The 22542-nt window shown below is 40.1% G+C and overlaps 1 protein-coding gene across 2 annotated transcripts in view; it reads right to left on the reverse strand.

Moving 5' to 3' along the window:
- Positions 1–859: 859 nt before the first annotated feature.
- Positions 860–22542, reverse strand: part of ift57 (intraflagellar transport 57 homolog (Chlamydomonas)) — a 38168-nt gene continuing 16485 nt past the window's right edge. Inside the window, exons 7-11 of one of the 2 annotated variants that reach the window (XM_067998807.1) lie at positions 7427–7498; positions 4211–4342; positions 4060–4122; positions 3324–3390; positions 860–2078 (exon numbers count right to left, since the gene is read on the reverse strand). In XM_067998807.1, the coding sequence (XP_067854908.1) occupies positions 1900–2078; positions 3324–3390; positions 4060–4122; positions 4211–4342; positions 7427–7498 (513 nt within the window). In that variant the 3' untranslated portion in view covers positions 860–1899. The remainder of the gene's footprint in view (positions 2079–3323; positions 3391–4059; positions 4123–4210; positions 4343–7426; positions 7499–22542) is intronic. The other variant, XM_067998816.1, reaches the window with a different exon arrangement.

A 22542-nucleotide genomic window follows, 5' to 3' on the forward strand; every position in this document is an offset into this window, starting at 1 on the left:
TCATAGAATCATAGAAGTTTACAACATGGAAACAGGCCCTTCGGCCCAACATGTCCATGTCGCCCAGTTTATACCACTAAGCTAGTCCCAATTGCCTGCACTTGGCCCATATCCCTCTATACCCATCTTACCCATGTAACTGTCCAAATGCTTTTTAAAAGACAAAATTGTACCCGCCTCTACTACTGCCTCTGGCAGCTCGTTCCAGACACTCACCACCCTTTGAGTGAAAAAATTGCCCCTCTGGACCCTTTTGTATCTCACCTTAAATCTCACCTTAAATCTATGCCCCCTCGTTATAGACTCCCCTACCTTTGGGAAAAAATTTTGACTATCTACCTTATCTATGCCCCTCATGATTTTATAGACTGCTATAAGATCACCCCTTAACCTCCTACTCTCCAGGGAAAAAAGTCTCAGTCTATCCAACCTCTCCCTATAAGTCAAACCATCAAGTCCCGGTAGCATCCTAGTAAATCTTTTCTGCACTCTTTCTAGTTTAATAATATCCTTTCTATAATAGGGTGACCAGAACTGTACACAGATAGAAAGAGTTAGAGTGGAAGACATATTTAGATAGTTACTGGAAGGATTTAAAAATATATTTTGTCTGAGTAATGCCACAGAGATCAACTCACAGAGATCAACTAGCAAATAGAATCTGTATCTGAAGTTGTTGAATAACATACTTATTCCATGCATGAAGGTAATCGTGTAACTTGAGTGACAAAGTATTAAGTTATACAGGTCTCCTTCACAAGTGAAACAAACTTTGATTAGATGTTAACTTTGTTTTGGAGTTGGTTTGTGGGATATTAATGTGCTGTTTCATTTTTAAAAAATCAGATATAGAATTGGCTTAACTGATCAACATTTTATTGATAAAATAAACTTGAATTATTTCATCCAAAGATCACAGCATTGCAAATGTACATTTATAAAAGGCTTACCTAAAATATCTGCACCACATGCAGTAAAGTGTTAAACTATGCAAAATCTGTGTACGGACACATTTTTAAGCATTGTACAATTTACTGTCCTTTAGAACAATTTACAGGACCAGTTCACAAAGATAGTGTTAAAATAAATATAACATATGTATTATAGAGAGAACAAACAATCCCTGGGAGAGTGTTACAGAAAATAATTCCAAAGGGCTCATAAAGATGAGGGGAAATCTGGAGCAATTAATACCAATAAATCCAGAAATGGAATTACTACCTTGTAACTCATTTTCAAATATTCAATTTTATGCAATATAAACTTATATGCATTAAATACGTACTTATGATTCGCTTCTTAATGGGTGCTGGTAGCACATGCAGCTACATGAGCTGATTAGAAATGAAACACGAATTTTAAACGAGGCATATATTACAACTAGTATCTTGAAGAAACTTAGAGGTATTTAGCATTTCTAATACAGCTGCAACATGTTACTACAAAATGTTAAAAGTATATTTTACTATTTCTAACTTGTAAAAAAAATGGTAGTGTTGCAAATAACAATGGAGAATGAGTTTTCAAAACTACTCAGCCATATTGGGCGCAACACCCACTGGCATCTGACATGAAGCACAAGATTCTCATGGCAAGTATCAAAGTGCAAGACTTTTATTTAGCAAAGTATTATGGTTTTAATGAATGAAGCACTGGCAATTAATTTAAATAATTTTCCATCCACTTTTGACCATAAATATGTGCAAATTATTAAAAAAAACTTGTAGAAAATGATCCAAGTACTGATTTGTCACAATTAAACACATTCTAAGAATCCAAAATTTTATAAAATATTGATTTTTGATCCCTCAGTTAGATCACAAGAATTCAGTAAACTTCCAATAGGGAACTAACAGTTCAAGAATACATTATAATTTGGACATAAACATACAATGTCAATCAATAACCACCTATTGTGGTTTCTGGAATATTGGTAGCATGCATGTCTCTGGTCATGTTTGATTTCTCTTTGAGTTTGGCCTGTAGCAAGGTATGCTCCACAACTCCAATTCGGATATCCATTTGAGTTATCTCTTGCTTCAGTTTAGTCAATGCCTGTTTGATTTTCACTAATGGAGCTGAAAATAATATAGTGACAATTAATGTAGTGATTCATTCCATTTGGCATATAAATTTTATGCAAGTATATAACTCTCAGCGTTTCACCAGTACACTGCATAACATGCAAATAAATGTTCAGCAGACTAAATGTTAATATATAACTGCCTCAAACCTTCATTAGTAATAAATAAGTGGGTATGTTGACCAATATAGGCTAGAAAGTAGCCCTACACAAGGAAGAAATGCTCAAAGAGCATCTGAAGACACTAATGGAAGAAAGTACTACAGCTCCTGTGTTACTGGGACTACAGAAATGCAAATTGATCATGGTTGAATACTGTAGATTGTCATCCTGAAGTTTCAGTGGTTCACCTTGGGGAGAGGAAAAATCAGAGAAATTTCTCTAGTATCACTTGCAGGAGCTTGAAGTTTTCAAAACAAACTTATGTTTTTGTGATTTTGTTTACTGATTTATTGACATGTACTGACATTAAAATGGTCTAGTTGGAAAAGTCTAAAGGATTACACTATTAAAATTACTTTGATATAAACACATATTTTAGTTATGATGGGAAGTTCTGCATAAAACAATACAATTTAAAAAGCTACAAATGGACTAATTTGCATAAGGAGTCATTGAATGAAAGCTGAGGACAGGTTGTGATCCATCCTCTCATTTCCAGAGTTGGTCAGGAATTGAGTGGATGAATACTGGGATTTCTCGAACACTCATAGCTAATTTGCGTAAGGAGTTACTGTGAGCAAAACCTAAGGGCAGGTAAGGGACCCTTTTTTTCTGTGGGCAACAAAGGAGGTAATGCAAGGAATAAGGGCAACAAAAAAAAGGTTTCTTCAAATACAGATCTTCAGGTTCAGAGGCAGACAGACAAGATTATATAGGGTGAAGAATTATAGAACTTTATAACACAGGAGACCATTTGAATCATCGTGCCTGTGTCAGCGCTCTGAAAGAGCTATCCACTTAATCCCATTCCACTGCCCCATCCTCATACCCTTTTAAATTTTTCTTTTTCAAATATCTATCTACTCCCCTTTTAAAAGATATATAACGGAATTTGCTTTCACCAGTTTCTGCTAGGGTATTCCATGTCCAAACAACCTTCTGAAAGAAGAAAAAAAATCCTTACCTCACCCTTTGCTAATCATCTTAAATGTTTGCCTTTCAGTTATCAAGACTGTTAAAAAATCTGAGCGTATACAAGGTTTCATTTGAAAAAGTTATCCTGCTGCCCTTTACTCACCTCCATCAGTCATGCTGCTTCCCTTTTCTTCCATATCTTGTTTCACCTTTTCCAACTCTTCACTTATCTTAATTAAAGATTACACACACACAAAATATTGAAAAAGATACCTATAGAATGATCTTTAGTAATTGAAATGATCTATGCTATTTTTTTCAAAATGATCAAAAAGGAGCACTGTAAAAAAAGTTATTTGGCCTGGAGGGAATGAAAATCCACTCAATTTTTAAATCCTCTAATTTTACCACCTCCTTCTCCTTAATGCATTTTTGGTGTAATCATCCAAACACCCATTCTTCAAGCATGAGCCAAAAAGTGAAAAGCTATCAGTTATTCTTTGACAAGGTGCAACATAGCCTACCGGAATCCTGTCATCACCGAACATCCACACACATGCATTTTCCAACAGGTGACACTAGGTAGTGATCAGGAGTTGTATCTTTTATCTGATTTTTTTTTCCTGCACCAGCTAAGGGCACTGAGGCAAACCTGTGATGCACACACAGTTGGTCCTGCTGAGATTAACTAACTTAGCACAGATCAGGGATCAAAATTTGGACTTGGTGTGTAAGGCACAGTACATATCACATAGTGCGTTTACTTACTGAGGGAAAGGGAACTAAAAGGAGGGTTTTAAAATTAATGGAAACCATTAGGAGTTGGTTTGTGAGAGGAAAATAATTTTTTAGATCAAAAAAAAACTTGAAAAAGTTTTTGCAATTAATAGTAGTTCTACCTCAGACAGAAGTCTGGTCCGTTCTGTTACTCCCCCACTTCCTTGCTGGTATCGGTCTTTGGCCTACAAGAAAATGAAATGGTTTTTCAAAATGTTATGGAGAATTTTTAAGGTTAAAAACTGTTGCAGTAAAGAGAACATTGCAGATTACCTCACTCAGCTGGGCCTGAGCAGCGCGAAAATCCTGAATCAAATTCTCCAATTGGTTGTTGACGTATTTCTCTCTACTGCTGACCTTTTCCAGCATTCGACTAATCTCATCTTGAAGCTTATCCAGGTAGCTCTGTCAAAAAAACAACAGAATTCAGCAAATATCAGCTAGATATAAAAACATATTAAAATAAAAACAATTGCATTCTCAATAAGCAAAAATGAGAGAGGATACTCAGCATGGACCAAGGGGTTTTGCTAAATTAAATCACCCATTAGGTGGCTGCAACACAAGTGCTTTTGTGTAAAACACCTCTCTGATGAGTATTCTATTTGTACAGTTCATTTAATTTAAAGTTAACATACTTCCTCCCCAATATAAATCAAAACAAACAAGTTTTTAAACTAAGTTTTCTGTCAATTCTGAGGAACCATTTTTTATTAAAACTACTTGAGTTCTTGAAAAGTGGACACTATATAAGTCTCAGTCTTCAAATGTGGCCTTCTGTTAAAGCAATATAAGTATCCTTAAATGGTGCCAGAACAGGAGGCAGAGATTCAGCTCTGAAATCTAATCAATTTGGAAAAATAGATCCCTGATGGAAAGAGCAGATAATTTAACTATGGAGGCCATCATAACCAAACCCAATTTGCCTGAAGTACATGTGCCCACATCTGCAGATAGTCACCATCCAGGGTGATGTATGGAAAGTAAGACATTTGATCAAGGTACCAGAGTGCAGTAAGCATTATGGAATTGTACCCCAGCGCGAGTAAGTCCTTTCAGGAGAGATGGGGAAAAGAATTGGAAGATAAAAAAAATTGTCTTGCATACTTTCACAAAAACAAAACAGAAAAACAATAGATTAATTACCTTTCCATCATACTATCCTTCAGTAAGCTTGGCTTAATTAGTAGCACTTTTGCCTTACATTCAGAAGGATGTGGGTTTGAGCCACACTGCAGGGTTTGAGTATTTAATCTAGGCTGACATTTCAGTGAACTACTAAGGGAATACTGCCCTTTGGATGAAAATTTTAAACAAATTTTGTGTGTTCCAGGGATTTAGATGGATCAAAAAAAATCCCATGGCATTTGAAGAGCATGGTTGAGCCAACATTCCTCCGTCGACCACCATCAAAAAACAGACTGCCTGGTCATTCATCTTATTAGCTGTTCATGCCTCATTGCTGTGAGATTTCTGGACTCTAGGGGAATCAAGGGATATGGGGATCGGGCAGGAGAGTGGAGTTGAAGTCAAAGATCAGCCATGATCTGAATGAATGACGGAGCAGGCTCGAGGGGTCATGTGGTCTACTCCTGCTCCTATTTCTTATGTTCTTATGTGCACAAGTTGCCTGCTGCATTTGCCTGCACAATAGTGACTTCGTTGTGAAGTGTTTTGGAACATCCTGAGAATGTGGTATGGCACTATATGAATGCAAGTTGTTTCTTTCTACTTGCAATACCTCTCACCTACTGGCCAAGTCCGAAGCACATAGCTGCCAGACTGGCTTGCCTCACATGGTGAGTGAACCACCACCAGGAAGTAAGCATTTTAAATGTGTTACTTACAGAAAAATAATGGATGACTAGCAACAAGTTAAAGGGACATAAATTCAATTCAGGGGTTTGGACGATGCTATACTACAAAAATGAAGCTCAAAAAATTGCTCGGCGTGACATTGTCAGAAGTAGAAATAACAACTTTAAATTTAAAGGGACATGAGGAAAAACAAAAGTGAAAGTGGCCTATATGTAGGGCTGGTACCTTGAGTGCACTTGGTACCTTATTATTATTTGGGAATGCATTTGCAGTACAATATAGTTTGTATTTTCCAATCTTTAAAGTAGGAAGATCAACTACAAGTCAAAAACATCAAAAGTGTCAAAGGGGTTAGGTAGGTGTCACATTTGCTTTAGCCATTGAGTAGCCTCGGGTCAGCAATGTGGAGTCTGGAAGGTCCTCCTGGAAGACCAGCATGAATTGAGCAGCCATTCAGTAGATGTATGGCATCCTCAACTATACCATAGCTATACAGAGGTCTGTTCATGAGTCCCCAGGTATGGTCATTTGCCACACACCTTACCATCCCACATCTAAAACGGTTCAATTTCCACCAGAGATGACGTGGCAGCTTGAAGCCAGGCAATATTTCATCAGGCTGAGTGATGAGGAAGGAGTTTCTTAGAGGGTCAGCTCGTCCCCATTCTGGTCACAATAATGAGGCAACATCCGCTGTGGAGATAGTTGGTCACTTCGGCCAGATTGGTCTTCTGCTGATGAGTCGGTGAAAGGCGCCACCTGCATATCTTTTAAAACTGGCAGATGTAGCATCTCCTGGATTTTCAAGAAGTTTCTACGCTGCAATATGATGCCTGATATTAGGAGACCATATATTTGAGAGGACTGGTAGCCATTTGCTGCATAGTCATAGCTGAACATCAACTTGTTTTGTGTGGGAAGAGTTTAATCACACAGGAGCGCAAAATTTTCCAACTGAATAGCAGGGAGCTGGCGCTGAGCTGCGCAATGTTTGTGCATTAGCTCCCCAAGTTGAGCCAGCAAGCTTATTTAGGAGGCCATTTCTGCTCTTGATCTTCTGAGCTACCTTGGTGACGGGGTTCTTGTACGTAAATGTGCGATCTAGTTTTACTCCTGGGTATATTGGCTTTGAGTCATATGCCAGCTGTTCTCCATCCAAGATGATGCTGAAAAAGTTGATATCATCTGTCTCCAAGAAACATGTATAGACTGCTTCCTTGCCATTAGGCTTACAATAAGAGGCTTTGACATTGTTAGTTACAATCTTCATGGAAGCACGTATGTGAAATCTGATATTGTTGGAAGTGGAGGCCTTACCAACTACTTCACCTCACTGTGACATTGTAAGAGTCGGCCAATTTAAAGTTGCAAATATTTATAAACCTCCTAATGATGCCTGGAATGTCTTACCTTTACCAATGCTTCAACATCCATCCATCTATGTTGGGGACTTCAACAGCCACCACACCTCATGGGGCTAGAGGATCTGACAAAAATGGACTGGATTGCATAGACTGGGCATCTACAAATGATTTATATCTCTTGCATTAGACCATTGACTTGGTACCTAATAACACCAGCAGGATGCCCATAATATTTGGATACTAACAAAGCCCTTTGTGGTTTAAGGATTAAGTTCTTAGACATATTTGAGTTGTGATAAAGCAGTACCTTTGTCTCTTTAAGAGACGTTTCAATTCCCTCTTCATGCTGGTGCATTTGGTCAACGTGAATTCTCCAATCCTGTTAAAGCAAAGTAGTTTATATTATTACATATAAAATTAACCTTGTATAACACAATCTACTTGTAATATTTACAGAAAAATAATGGATGGCTAGCAGCAAGTTAAAAGGACACAAAAACTCAGTTGAAAGGTTTTGACCAAAAAAAGTGATTCACAAGTAATTTACAAACAGCAGCAGAATCCCAAGATTCAATTATTGTCTTAAACTCATCATCAGCTATTTGCTATCTTTTACATGATGCATGAATGCAGTTGTTTTTTATTTCTTTTCTTACAGTGGCATAATCCTTAAAGGTGAGTTGTACAAAATATGAAATCCATTGATCATCTACTACTCAATAGTCTAACATCCAGATATCTTACTTATCATTGCATTAACATTCTCAAGGGAAACAGAAGTTTATGTTAAAATAAATTTTAGTTTAATTCTTATCATAGTAAAACCGTAGCTTTTAAAACATTTGAAATTGCTTGTAAATCTTGTAATACATTCTCATCATCTGTTATTTCTATTTTTACTAAATTCTTGTGTATATAGGAAAGATTGCACCTATTTGGTGCTGACTTATTCAATCAGATGAAGATTATTGGCATGGTTATATGTTCCTCTAACCCAATCCCCCTCAAACTCACCTGTGTCATTTGCTTTCTCATTCCCAGGCACCTACTCAGATGCATGCACCCGAGGGAACTAGGTTGTGTTAGTGAGGATACGATTCAGGGAGCTGATGAGTGTAAAGTGCCACCTACCTAGAGAGGCTGAGGGGAAAGTTGCCCAAGGGTTCGGAGTCATGGGGCCCAAAACTCACAGGTATTTGTCTGAAAAGGATATATTTGAGCAACATACCTACGGGCAAGCTCTGAAGTCAGTCTCCGAGTATCCGCAATCCAGGTGACTCAAGTCTACAGCTCTTATTTGCGGCAACATCAAGGAAGCTTATTCTTCATTACAGACATCAATGGCAGCTCCATTAGAATCTGCAGCAGACCCATACCCAAGAACCAGCCAGTGCCTCCACCTCACAGTAGAGAATGCAGCTCTGGTGACAATAGGGGAGAGGACAGCATCCTGTAGACTAGCTTTCATACCACGGCAACCACACTACAAGCTGCTGTCTCTCAAAGGCTTTCAGCAACTGATGACTACAATTAGACCATCCGTCTTGCTGATCAGTGGGAACATAGCTCCAGTGAATTGGCAACAGCTGGAGTCGATTGCATGATACAGCCATTTTTCAGGTCTACAGCACATGCAAGGCCTTTGGCCTTCCCCCTCAGGTACACCACATCAGTGGAACATAGGAGGCGACACCAGACTTCCCAGGAACAAGCTTCAGAGATGCAGCCTGCAGTGGCTCCATGCCAGGAGGGACACCTCAGCCCATGGCTCTTTTGCAGGACATAAGCAGCCAAACACCTCTGGTGATACCGGGCCTGAAGGTTCCCTAGAATACATGTAAAAAGGCCTGTGTAGCCACCCAGGGGCAGCACCGTGTTAGGAAAGAGGAGATTGGCTTGTGTTCACTTTGGACTATACTATAATAAAATGGAAGGAGCTTTGGGCTAACATCATGCTTTGTTATCCGTGGAGTTTGAATCATAAAGGAAAAGGTGTACTTATTTGCTGCTGACTTATTCAATCAAGTAATGATTATTGTTAGTCATGTAAGGGCAAAGAGGGCTGAGGTGTTGTCATGCTGTATAATGGTTACTGGATTAAAGCAATGCTCCTTTATTTGAAGGTGGGGCAAGAAACAGGTAAGGTACTTGTGTCAAAGATAGACTGGGTTGCACAGAGGAGAAGACTTTAGTGAAGAGATGTCCTCTGAAGCAGTCACTGAAGAGTCCTTGCAGTGCAGGTTATCATAATACTCCCCTCTCTGTACTTCTGCTCCATTGCAATTAGAGTTCCTCCTCAGGCATATTCAAGTCCAATCCTTTTTGTATGGCAAAGTTGTGCAGGCAAAGCAGGCTACAACAATGAGTACCACATGCACTGAAGCTTACTAGTGAGCTCCTCCCAACCTGTGCAAAGAGCAAAAGTATCTCTAAGATCTCAGATCTCTTAGCCAGGAGCAGAGGGTAGGCTTTGTCACTCGCAGGCCATTCATTGACAAGATTTTCTTTACTGAAGAGGTTGGGGGCACAAATTTCAACAGTTGAATGCATTGTGGCAAATTTCAGCATATCTTGCAATGACATGTAGGATCCTTTGCATGTTGTCACACATAATTTGTACTTTGAAGGAGTGAAGCTCTTTCTGTTGAGGTAGTTTTCTGTAGGAGCTTGCAAATTGCCATTGATTGCAAAATGGTAATAAATTCAAGGAAACAATACGGTGTATTTATCAAAGAACTAAGCTAACTTTTGTTAAGAATTTTTAATAATACACCGTATCTTTTCCTTGAATTTATTACCATTCTGGAAGCCTAATTAATGTAATTGATCCTTGGTAATTCAAATTGATTTTTTTTCCCTTTCAGAAGTTTCAAACTAACCGATTCCTTCTCAGAGATTTTCAAACACCCCTAACAAAATTAGTCATTTATGGTAAAGAAGAAAGTTACTGGGATTTTGAATATCCCACCTCTCAAATTTAAAAAGGAACAGTCAGTCATACACAAATTAAACCAATCATACAGTGTTTGAATCATACAAGTTTGAATTATTCCTCCGTCTAGCCTGTAACTGACGAAACTAGTATTGAAACATTGTAATGAAATGTCATTTTTCTAAGCCAGTGCTAAGATTTTGAACTTTTTTTTTTGCATATTGTACCAAATTAGTACTGTGTTTGTCAAACATTGTACTGATGGTTACTTGGTATTCTTTTGCTTCTATGCAATTATATTTATTCCTTGTAAGTAAATTAAAACTATTAGCTTTAGCCTGAGCAATATGGAGTAGTGTTTTCCACCTTTGGAGTGGACAGGATGGAACACATGGTGGGCGATCTACATGGGTCTCTGATGCTAAACACTGTAGTAAAAGGGTAATTAATCCTGCAGCAGGCTATTCCATACATGACATGCATATGGTTGCAAGTTTTAGATCATAGGAGATGCAGGTCTGCTGACGGAAACGGCCTTTTTCTGTGAACCTGAGTAAAGAGTGTCTGGAGAAAGTCCAAACTGTAACAGTGGTATATCTTTATTGCTTCATATATCACTGAGTATGCATACCAACTTACAACAGTCTAAAGTGCGGAGAATAGCGATGTAGAGTGTGCCGTTTCTACCCCTCCCCCACAGAGAATCACCTATTTACAAACTATTAATTTCAAGGAACTGGAAACTAATGCATCAGTGGACACATTTAAAGATCCTGATCTCACTGTTGTTCTGTTTGTTTCCTCACCACACCACTTATTTCACAGAAGTTAACAAGTTGTACAATCTTCAGCTACAGGTGAGGTGCCTGAAGATTGGAGGGTAGCAAATGTTGTGCCTTTGTTTAAGAAGGGCGGCAGGGAAAAGCCTGGGAACTACAGACCGGTGAGCCTGACATCTGTAGTGGGTAAGTTGTTAGAGGGTATTCTGAGAGACAGGATCTACAGGCATTTGGAGAGGCAGGGACTGATTAGGAACAGTCAGCATGGTTTTGTGAGTGGAAAATCATGTCTCACGAATTTGATTGAGTTTTTTGAAGGGGTAACCAAGAAGATAGATGAGGGCTGTGCAGTAGACATGGTCTACATGGACTTTAGCAAAGCCTTTGACAAGGTACCGCATGGTAGGTTGTTACATAAGGATAAATCTCACGGGATCCAAGGTGAGGTAGCCAATTGGATACAAAATTGGATTGACGACAGAAGACAGAGGGTGGTTGTAGAGGGTTGTTTTTCAAACTGGAGGCCTGGGACCAGTGGTGTGCCTCAGGGATCGGTGCTGGGTCCGCTGTTATTTGTTATTTATATTAATGATTTGGATGAGAATTTAGGAGGAATGGTTAGTAAGTTTGCAGATGACACCAAGATTGGTGGCATTGTGGACAGTGAAGAAGGTTATCTAGGATTGCAACGGGATCTTGATAAATTGGGCCAGTGGGCCGATGAATGGCAGATGGAGTTTAATTTAGATAAATGTGAGGTGATCCATTTTGGTAGATCGAATCGGGCCAGGACCTACTCCGTTAATGGTAGGGCGTTGGAAAGAGTTATAGAACAAAGAGATCTAGGAGTACAGGTTCATAGCTCCTTGAAAGTGGAGTCACAGGTGGATAGGGTGGTGAAGAAGGCATTCAGCATGCTTGGTTTCATTGGTCAGAACATTGAATACAGGAGTTGGGATGTCTTGTTGAAGTTGTACAAGACATTAGTAAGGCCACACTTGGAATACTGTGTACAGTTCTGGTCACCCTATTATAGAAAGGATATTATTAAACTAGAAAGAGTGCAGAAAAGATTTACTAGGATGCTACCGGGACTTGATGGTTTGACTTATAGGGAGAGGTTAGACAGACTGGGACTTTTTTCCCTGGAGAGTAGGAGGTTAAGGGGTGATCTTATAGAAGTCTATAAAATAATGAGGGGCATAGATAAGGTCGATCGTCAAAATCTTTTCCCAAAGGTAGGGGAGTCTATAACGAGGGGGCATAGATTTAAGGTGAGAGGGGAGAGATACAAAAGGGTCCAGAGGGGCAATTTTTTCACTCAAAGGGTGGTGAGTGTCTGGAACGAGCTGCCAGAGGCAGTAGTAGAGGCGGGTACAATTTTGTCTTTTAAAAAGCATTTGGACAGTTACATGGTTAAGATGGGTATAGAGGGATATGGGCCAAGTGCAGGCAATTGGGACTAGCTTAGTGGTATAAACTGGGCGACATGGACATGTTGGGCCGAAGGGCCTGTTTCCATGTTGTAAACTTCTATGATTCTAATTTCCTGGTGTTAGAATAAGTGATCCCTAACTACCCAAAGGAATACTCTTGATAAAAGTGAATAATTAACAACCAACACTGTTTCACCATGAAGTGAAGCAGTCATTGTAAGCAGGTGAAGAAAATATCAATATATTAATTTATAACTGTGTTTTGGCCATGTTTATTAACCCGCACAAATCACACAGGGTTAATATTTTAAGATTCTGGAGACATCATGTGGTTTTGCTGCTCACCAATTATGTTAGGAACATAGGAACAGGAGTAGGCCATTCAGTCCCTCGTGCCTGCTCCGCCATTTGATAAGATCATGGCTGATCTGTGATCTAACTCCATATACCTGCCTTTAGCCCATATCCCTTAATACCTTTGGTTGCCAAAAAGCTATCTATCTCACATTTAAATTTAGCAATTAAGCTAGTATCAATTGCCGTTTGCGGAAGAGGGTTCGAAACTTCTACCACCCTTTGTGTGTAGAAATGTTTTCTAATCTCACTCCTGAAAGGTCTGGCTCTAATTTTTAGACTGTGCCCCCTACTCCTAGAATCCGCAACCAGAGGAAATAGTTTCTCTCTATCCACCCTATCCGTTCCCCTTAATATCTTATAAACTTCGATCAGATCACCCCTTAACCTTCTAAACCCTAGAGAATACAACCCCAATTGAGAATGTTAACCTGCTTGGTGAATGATCAATAAATATCTTCAAAAGCAAAATACTGCAGATGCTGGAAATCTGAACTAAAAACAGAAAATGTTGGAAAAACTCAGCAAGTGAGGCAGCATCTGTGGAGAAAGAAACAGAATTAACATTTCAGGTCAAAGACCTTTCATCAGAACAGGAAGATCGTCACTTGGCATCAATAACTTCACTTGGCATCATTCCTTCTTATATATCATTTCATCTTAGATAAGGAAATTAAAAGAACTAAGTATCACAGTACTTATTGGTTATCGCCATTTCCGTCTAGGCAGTTTTGTTATAATACCATCTAATTTAAAAAACACACACACACACACACACACAGGTGCAGCCAGAGGCCAGTGTAACCAAGGGAATCATATTATTTGTATGGTTTGCTGGGGTCAACCGTAGACATTTTATAATATTTACTTCAGTAGTTACTGAGAACTATCCCAGAAGTCTAACCTACAAAATAGGAGCAGAAAGATGAAGTTATCTTTTTGGGGATGACGTTTCTTTGTTCATTAGCATACTAGGTAAATGTCGCATCTGGCAAAAGTAGCAACATCAATTTTCTGTACCTGGGTGTTACTGCAGTCAGCACACACTTGTGTCTGAGTGGTGAGAATTCTGGAAGTCTGCCAGGATGTAAAGATGGGGTGTTTGGCAGAGCTCTGGCAGTCCCCCAGAAACACAGACAAGACTGAAGGCAGTCATTCTGGCCTGCTATTGTGTAGCACTTTCCAATTAATTGCAAAGACCCTATAGCAAGTCATCTACCCAAGCTCTCAGCCAGGGAATAATATATGGAGTGTGATACCCAAGGGAAAGACTTGAAAGGGGAAAGAGAAAAAAAATACTCTTAGAATGCACAATGGTTCCTAGAAATGAATTGCAAAGCATACAAATACCTCTTAGGCTCAGTGGTAGCACTCTCACTTCTGAGACAGAAGGTTGTGGATTCAAGTTCTACTCCAGACTTGAGCACATAATATAGGCTGACACTTCAGTGCAGCACCGAGGGAATACTGGAGGTGCCATCTTTTAGATGAGGCTTTAAACAGAGGCCCTCTTGGGTGGACGTAAAAGATTCTGCGGCATTATTTGAAGAGCTGGCCAATTCTCCTGGCCAACATTTATCCCTCAAACAACAGCTAAAACAAATTAACTGGCCATTTATTTCATTGCTGTTTGTGGGAACTTACTGTGTGCAAATTGGCTGCCGCGTTCCCTACATTATATAAGAACATAAGAAATAGGAGCAGGAGTAGGCCATACGGCCCCTTGAGCCTGCTCCGCCATTCAATAAGATCATGGCTGATCTTCGACCTCAACTCCACTTTCCCACCCTATCCCCATATCCCTTGATTCCTTTAGTGTCCAAAAATCTATCGATCAGCTTTGAATATACTAAACAACTGAGCTTCCACAGCCCTCTGGAGTAGAGAATTCCAAAGATTCACAACCCTCTGAGTGAAGAAATGCCTCCTCATCTCAGTCCTAAATGGCTGACCCCTTATCCTGAGACTATGAACCCTAGTTCCAGACTCTCCAGCCAGGGGAAACAGCCTCTCCGCATTTACCCTGTCAAGCTGTCTCAGAATTTTATATGTTTCAATGAGATTTTTTTTTTGTTCGTTCATGAGATGTGGGTGTCGCTGGTGAGGCCAGCATTTATTGCCCATCCCTAATTGCCCTAGAGAAGGTGGTGGTAAGCCACCTTCTTGAACCGCTGCAGTCCGTGTGGTGACGGTTCTCCCACAGTGCTGTTAGGAAGGGAGTTCCAGGATTTTGACACAGCGACGATGAACGAACGGCGATATATTTCCAAGTCGGGATGGTGTGTGACTTGCAGGGGAAGGTGCAGGTGGTGTTGTTCACACGTGCCTGCTGCTTTTGTCCTTCTAGGTGGTAGAGGTCGCGGGTTTGGGAGGTGCTGTTGAAGAAGCCTTGGCGAGTTGCTGCAGTGCATCCAGTGGATGGTACACACTGCAGCCACTGTGCACCGGTGGTGAAGGGAGTGAATGTTTCGGGTGGTGGATGGGGTGCCAATCAAGTGGGCTGCTTTGTCCTGGATGGTGTCGAGCTTCTGGAGTGTTGTTGGAGCTGCACTCATCCAAGCAAGTGGAGAGCATTCCATCACACTCCTGACTTGTGCCTTGTAAATGGTGGAAAGGCTTTGGGGAGTCAGGAGGTGAGTCACTCGCCGCAGAATACCCATCCACTGACCTGCTCTTGTAGCCACAGTATTTATATGGCTGGTCCAGTTAAGTTTCTGGTCAATGGTGACCCCCAGGATGTTGATGGTGAGGGATTTGGCGATGGTAATGCCTTTGAATGTCATGGGGAGGTGGTTAGACTCTCTCCTGTTGGAGATGGTCATTGCCTCTCATTCTTCTAAACCCCAGAGAATATAAGCCCATTCTACTCAATCTCTCCTCAAAGGACAACCCTCTCATCCCAGGAATCAATCCAGTGAACCTTTGTTGCACCCCCTCTAAGGCAAGTATATCCTTCCTTGGGTAAGGAGACCAAAACTGTACACAGTACTCCAGGTGTGGTCTCACCAAAGCCCTATATAATTGCAGCAAGACTTCCTTACTCTTATACTCCAACCCCTTTGCAAGAAAGGCCAACATACCATTTGCTTTCCAAATTGTTTGCTGTACCTGCATGTTAACTTTCTGTGATTCATGTACAAGGACACCCTAATCCCTCTGAATACCAACACTTACCAGTCTCTCACCTTTTAAAAATATTGTGCTTTTCTATTCTTCCTACCAAAGTGGATAATTTCACATTTCCCCACATTATACTCCATCTGCCACCTTCTTGCCCAATCACTTAACCTGTCTATATCCCTTTGCAGCCGCTTTGCGTCTTTCTCACAGTTTACTTTCCCACCTAGCTTTGTATCGTCAGCAAACTTGGATACATTACAATCAGTCCCCTCATCTAAGTCACTGATATGGATTGTAAATAGCTGAGTTCCAAGGACTGATCCTTGCAGTACCCCTACTTGTTACAACCTGCTAACCCGAAAATGACCTGTTTATTCCTACTCTCTTTTTTCTGTCAGTCAACCAATCATCAATTCATGCTAATATATTATCCCCAATCCCATGAGCCCTAATCTTGTGCAACAACCTCTTGTGTGGCACCTTATTGAATGCCTTTTGAAAATCCAAATCTACCACATCCACTGGTTCCCCCTTATCTATCCTGCTAGTTACACCCTCAAAAAAACTCTATTGGATTTGTCAAACACGATTTCCCTTTCATAAAATAGTGCTGACTCTGCCTAATCATATTATGATTTTTTTAAGTGCCCTGTTACCATATACCTAACAATAGATTCTAGCATTTTCCCTACTACTGAAGTCAGGCTAACTGGCCTGTAGTGACCTGTTTTCTCTCCCCCTCCTTTCTTGAATTGCGGGGTTATATTCACAATCCACGAGGACCGTTCTAGAATCTAGGGAATTCTGGAAGATCAAAACCAATGCATCCACTATCTCTGCAACCACCTCTTTTAAAACCCTAGGATGTAGGCCATCAGGTCCAGGGCATTTGTCAGCTTTTAGTCCCATTAATTTCTCCAGTAATTTTTCTTTACTAATATTAATTTCTTTAAGTTCCTCACTCTCATTAGATCCTTGGTTCCCTACTATTTCCGATATATTTTCTGTGTTTTCTACCGTGAAGACAGATACAAAATATCTGTTTAACATCTCTGCCATTTCCTTACTCCCCATTATTGAAGAGGTGACTAAAGTAGTGGACAGGGGAATGTCAATGGATGTTATTTATATGGACTTCCAGAAGGCATTTGATAAGGTCCCACATAAGAGACTGTTAGCTAAGATAGAAGCCCATGGAATCGAGGGAAAAGTACGGACTTGGTTAGGAAGTTGGCTGAGCGAAAGGCGACAGAGAGTAGGGATAATGGGAAGGTACACTCACATTGGCAGGATGTGACTAGTGGAGTCCCGCAGGGATCTGTCTTGGGGCCTCAATTATTCACAATATTTATTAACGACTTAGATGAAGGCATAGAAAGTCTCATATCCAAGTTTGCCGATGACACAAAGATTGGTGGCATTGTAAGCAGTGTAGATGAAAACATAAAATTACAAAGCGATATTGATAGATTAGGTGAATGGGCAAAACTGTGGCAAATGGAATTCAATGTAGACAAATGTGAGGTCATCCACTTTGGATCAAAAAAGGATAGAACAGGGTACTTTCTAAATGGTAAAAAGTTAAAAACAGTGGATGTCCAAAGGGACTTAGGGGTTCAGGTACATAGATCATTGAAGTGTCATGAACAGGTGCAGAAAATAAATCAAGAAGGCTAATGGAATGCTGGCCTTTATATCTAGAGGACTGGAGTACAAGGGGGCAGAAGTTATGCTGCAGCTATACAAAACCCTGGTTAGACCGCACCTGGAGTACTGTGAGCAGTTCTGGGCACCGCACCTTCGGAAGGATATATTGGCCTTGGAGGGAGTGCAGCGTAGGTTTACTAGAATGATACCCGGACTTCAAGGGTTAAGTTACGAGGCGAGATTACACAAATTGGGGTTGTATTCTCTAGAGTTTAGAAGGTTAAGGGGTGATCTGATCAAAGTTTATAAGATATTAAGGCGAACAGATAGGGTGGATAGAGAGAAACTATTTCCGCTGGTTGGGGATTTTAGGAGTAGGGCGCACAGTCTAAAAATTAGAGCCAGACCTTTCAGGAGCGAGATTAGAAAACATTTCTACACACAAAGGGTGGTAGAAGTTTGGAACTCTCTTCCGCAAACAGCAATTGATACCAGCTCAATTGCTAAATTTAAATGTGAGATAGATAGCTTTTTGGCAACCAAAGGTATTAAGGGATATGGGCCAAAGGCAGGTATATGGAGTTAGATCACAGATCAGCCATGATCTTATCAAATGGCGGAGCAGGCACGAGGGGCTGAATGGCCTACTCCTGTTTCTATGTTCCTATTATAATTTCTTCTGTCTCTGCCTCTAAGGGACCCACGTTTAATTAGGCAAATCTCTTCCTTTTTATATACTTGTCGAAGCTCTTACAATTTGTTTTTATATTTCTTGCTAATTTACTCTCATATTCAATTTTCTCCCTCTATGAATTTCTTGGTCATCCTTTGCTGATTTTTAAAACCCACCCAATCCTCAGGCTTACTACTCTTTTTCGCAACATTGTAAACCTCTTTTTTTAATCTAATACTACACTTAACTTCTCTAGTTAGCCACGGTTGGATCACTTTTCCCACGGAGTTTTTATTCCTCAAGGGAATGTATATTCGGAGAGAATTATGAATTATTTCTTTAAATATTCACCATTGCTTATCTACCTTCATATCTTTTAATCTAATTTCCCAATCTATCTTAACCACTTGCCCTTCATACCTACATAATTGGCTTTGTTTAAATTTAAGACACTAGTTTCATTCTTAACTACATCACTCTCAAACTCAATATGAAATTCTATCATATTATGAGCACTCTTCCCCAAAGGATCCTTTACTATAAGATTATTAATTAATCCTGCCTCATTGCACAATACTAGATCTGAAATAGCTGTTCCCTGGTTGGTTCCTCAACATATTGTTCTAGAAAACGGTTTTGAATGCATTCCATGAACTCATCCTCCAAACCACTTTTGCCAATTTTGTTTGCTCAGTCTTTATGAAGATTAAAGTCCCCCATGATTACTGCATTACCCTTGTTACACGCTCCTTTAATTTCCTGATCTATACTCTGTCCAACATTATAACTACTGTTAGGGGGACTGTAAACTACTCCCACCAGTGTTTTCCGCCCCTTGTTATTTCTTAGCTTCACCCATACTGATTCAACATCCTGATTTTGAGCTAAGATCCTTTCTCACTACTGTCTTTATCTCAATATCATCCTTTATTATCAGAGCTACCCCCCCCGCCCCCATTCTGCTCCTTTTCCATTTTGCCTATCTTTTCTAAAAGTCTAGTACCCTGGAATATTTAGTTCCCAACCTTGATCACCCTGCAACCATGTCTCAGTAATGACTACTAGATCAAACCCATTTATCTCTAATTGTGCCATTAATTCATCTATCTAGTTATGAATGCCTCATGCATTCAGATATAACGCCTTTAATTTTAACTATTTACTATTTTTCCCTGATGTGACCTTAGTCGCTAATGCTCTATTATTATTACTACCTTTGTTAAGCTCTCTGTCCTTTCCTGGCACACTCTGCTTGTTTTTACCCAAATCGCTACTCTGCTCTACAGCCTTGGCTTTTCACTTTAGACTTATAAATTTACCCTTTCCTGAACCCTCGCCTTCCCCCCCACCCTTAATAGTTTAAAGCCCTATCTACCACCCTAGTTATTCGATTCATCAGGACACTGGTCCCAGCCCGGTTTAAGTGGAGCCTGTCCCAACAGAACAGCTCCTTCTTTCCCCAGTGCTGCTGCCAGCGCCCCATGAATTGAAATCCCTGCCTCCCACACCACTCTTTCTGTGACTATACATCAAAACTACTTTATTGCCTGTAAAGTACTTCGGGATGTTGTGAGGTCATGAAAGTGCTATATAAGTGCAAGTTGTTCTTTTTTTCTTTTCCTACATTAAAATTTGTATATTTAAATCATTCTAGAGTAAACATTTTGATGATACATCTAAGAATTTTCTCACTTGCAAAGACGATCCTTGTCTGCAGAGAAAGGTAACAACTCCCAATCCCATTGGATTAAAGGGACAGTGGCAGAGTGGATACAAAATTGGCTAAGGCACAGAAAGCAGAGAGTAATGGTGAACGGTTGTTTTTCAGACTGGAGGGAAGTATACAGTGGTGTTCCCCAGGGGTCAGTATTAGGACCACTGCTCTTTTTGATATATATTAATGACCTGGACTTGGGTATAGAGGGTATAATCTCAAAGTATGCAGATGACACAAAACTCAGAAATGTAGTAAACAATTTGGAGGATAGTAACAGACTTCAGGAGGACATAGCAAGGCTGGTGAAATGGGCAGACACAAGGCAGGTGAAATTTAATGCAGGTAAGTGTGAAGTGATACATTTTGGTAGGAAGAATGAGGAGAGGCAATATAGGCAAAATGGTACAATTTTAAAGGGAGTGTGGGAACAGAAGACCTGGGGGTGCACATACACAAATCTTCGAAGGTGGCAGGACAAGTTAAGGAGGCTGTTAAAAAAAAAAATGGGTTTATTAATAAAGGCATAGCGTACAAAAGCAAGGAAGCTAAACCTTTATAAAACACTGGTTAGGCCTCAGCTGGAATATTGTGTTCAATTCTGGGCACCACACTTTAGGAAGAATGTCAAGTCCTTAAAGAGGGTGTAGAAGAGATGTACTAGAATGGTACCAGGGATAAAGGACTTCAGTTTTGTTGCGAGATTGGAGAAGCTGGGGTTGTTCTCCTTAGAACAGAGAAGGTTAAGGGAAGATTTGACAGAGGTGTTCAAAATCATGAACAGTTTTGATAGAGTAAATAAGGAAATACTGTTTTCAGCGGCAGAAGACTCAGCAACCAGAACACACAGATTTAAGGGTGGTGGAAACAGATTCAATGGTAACTTTCTAAAGGGAATTAGATAAATACTTGAAGGGAAAAAAATTACAGGACCACGGGGAAAGAGCAGGGGAATGGGACTACTTGGATAGCTCTTTTGAAGAGCCGGCACAGGCATGAGGACTGAATGGCCACCTCCTCTGCTGTACCTACTAGGAAATGAGATTAAACCATGCTTATCTTAGAGGTTGCAATTTTTTTTTGAGCAGCTACTTCTCAGTGTGCCTAATTGATATTTAAAAGTTTAAATGTTCAAAATTTCACAGAAAAAGTTATTTTACTGTATTGTTTACAAGGAGATTTATATTTGAACTATTAAAAATAAGACCTGGCATTAAAAATCTCATAACAAGCAGCCAAGAGGCTAATTCAATACAGAGTCTGGCCCATAGTATATTGCACTACATATAACATACCGTTTGGCAGTCACCTATTGTTCCTGATTGCAACTTCAGGCGGCCTATGAATTGCACAGAATTTCAACAATTGGGCATTATTAGACTAAGCCAGAGTCACATTTGTTCTCTTATTCCCTTTCAATGCAGATTAATCTACCATTTATTGGTGGATTTTATCTCTAATCTCTCTCAGGCAGGTACCTTACTGTTTATTAAACAGGCATTTGAATCTCTAACAGCAGAGGTGTTGTCAAGGGAACATTAGTAATACAAAAATAAAAAGGAATACTAAACCTTCGCATAGTTGAGTCAACAGCCATCTCTGTAGGGGAGTAATTAACCACAGCACAACATAATGAGAACAAACAGATGGACACATGGGAACCGTTGAATTTATACCTTCACAGAACACTAAATTCTACTCTAAAAGAAAAGTGCTGGTACATGTTAGGCATTCTCCATTTCTAAAGTTACTTTTTTATTTGTGATACATTCAACTTCTGCAAGTTTTCTATTTCTGATTAGGTACTGAACATGGTACATGGAGAAATACAGAATCTACATTTATTTTGCTATTGATGCAAAACATATATACACATTTATACCGGCCTCCTGTGGCTTTGCTCATGGTAAGTCAGCAGATATGTTTTTATCTCTCTCACACCCATCTCTGCCATTTTCATATTGCTACTTTTCTCTGTGCACTCTGTTGCTTGTGCTTTTTTTCCTACTTGTTTCACATCTCTATTGTCTTTTAGTTCTCTATTAATTTATGTTCCTTTCTACTGTTATTTCCTTTTATGCTTTCATTTGGAAAACAGTGGATTATGTGGCAGACAACACAGCATTTTGAGGTGGTTGTGGGTGTCTTTTGGGTTGCTGGTCTTGGCTGTTGTGAAGGATCCAGGGGACAGGGAGCATAATCTGGTGATGAATGAGAGGTGCTGGTTGGGAAGGTGATAGGAGAGAGAGGTAAAGGGTGAGGAACCGGAAAGCACCAAGGCTTACAGTGCGAAACCATAGAAGGGAGAGGGAAAGGATGAGGGATAGGGAGGAAGGGCAGTTGCCGTGCTTGGGGCTGGAAATGGCAGGAGGAAGAGCGAAAGAGTCAGAGGTGGGAAGGAACGGACAGTTTCGGTACACATGATGGAATGTAGAAAAGGTATTGAGAAAGGATGAGGGATGGGCACTGACGGTGCGCAGCTTAAGAAAGATGTGGTATCAGATCAGGGTAGTGGCTGAGGCTCTTAATACCACATTTTTAAAGCTGGTTCCCGGAAGCTGCAATTGTTTTTAAAGTCATTACATGATTATAAACAAATCACAATGCTATAAACCGTTTAAATAAAATTGCTGTTTGCCAGCTCAGTGTTAGGACGCAGGAAAGTCAGGTCAAGGATGGGAGATGATATGGTTGCCAGGGAGTTGAGCAGGAAGAGCAGGGTCAGGATGCAATCAGAGCAGCAAGGCCATAGAGAAAGTGGGGAACAA

This window comes from Heptranchias perlo, chromosome 2 (genome assembly GCF_035084215.1).
Source record: "Heptranchias perlo isolate sHepPer1 chromosome 2, sHepPer1.hap1, whole genome shotgun sequence".
Lineage (NCBI taxonomy): Eukaryota > Metazoa > Chordata > Chondrichthyes > Hexanchiformes > Hexanchidae > Heptranchias > Heptranchias perlo.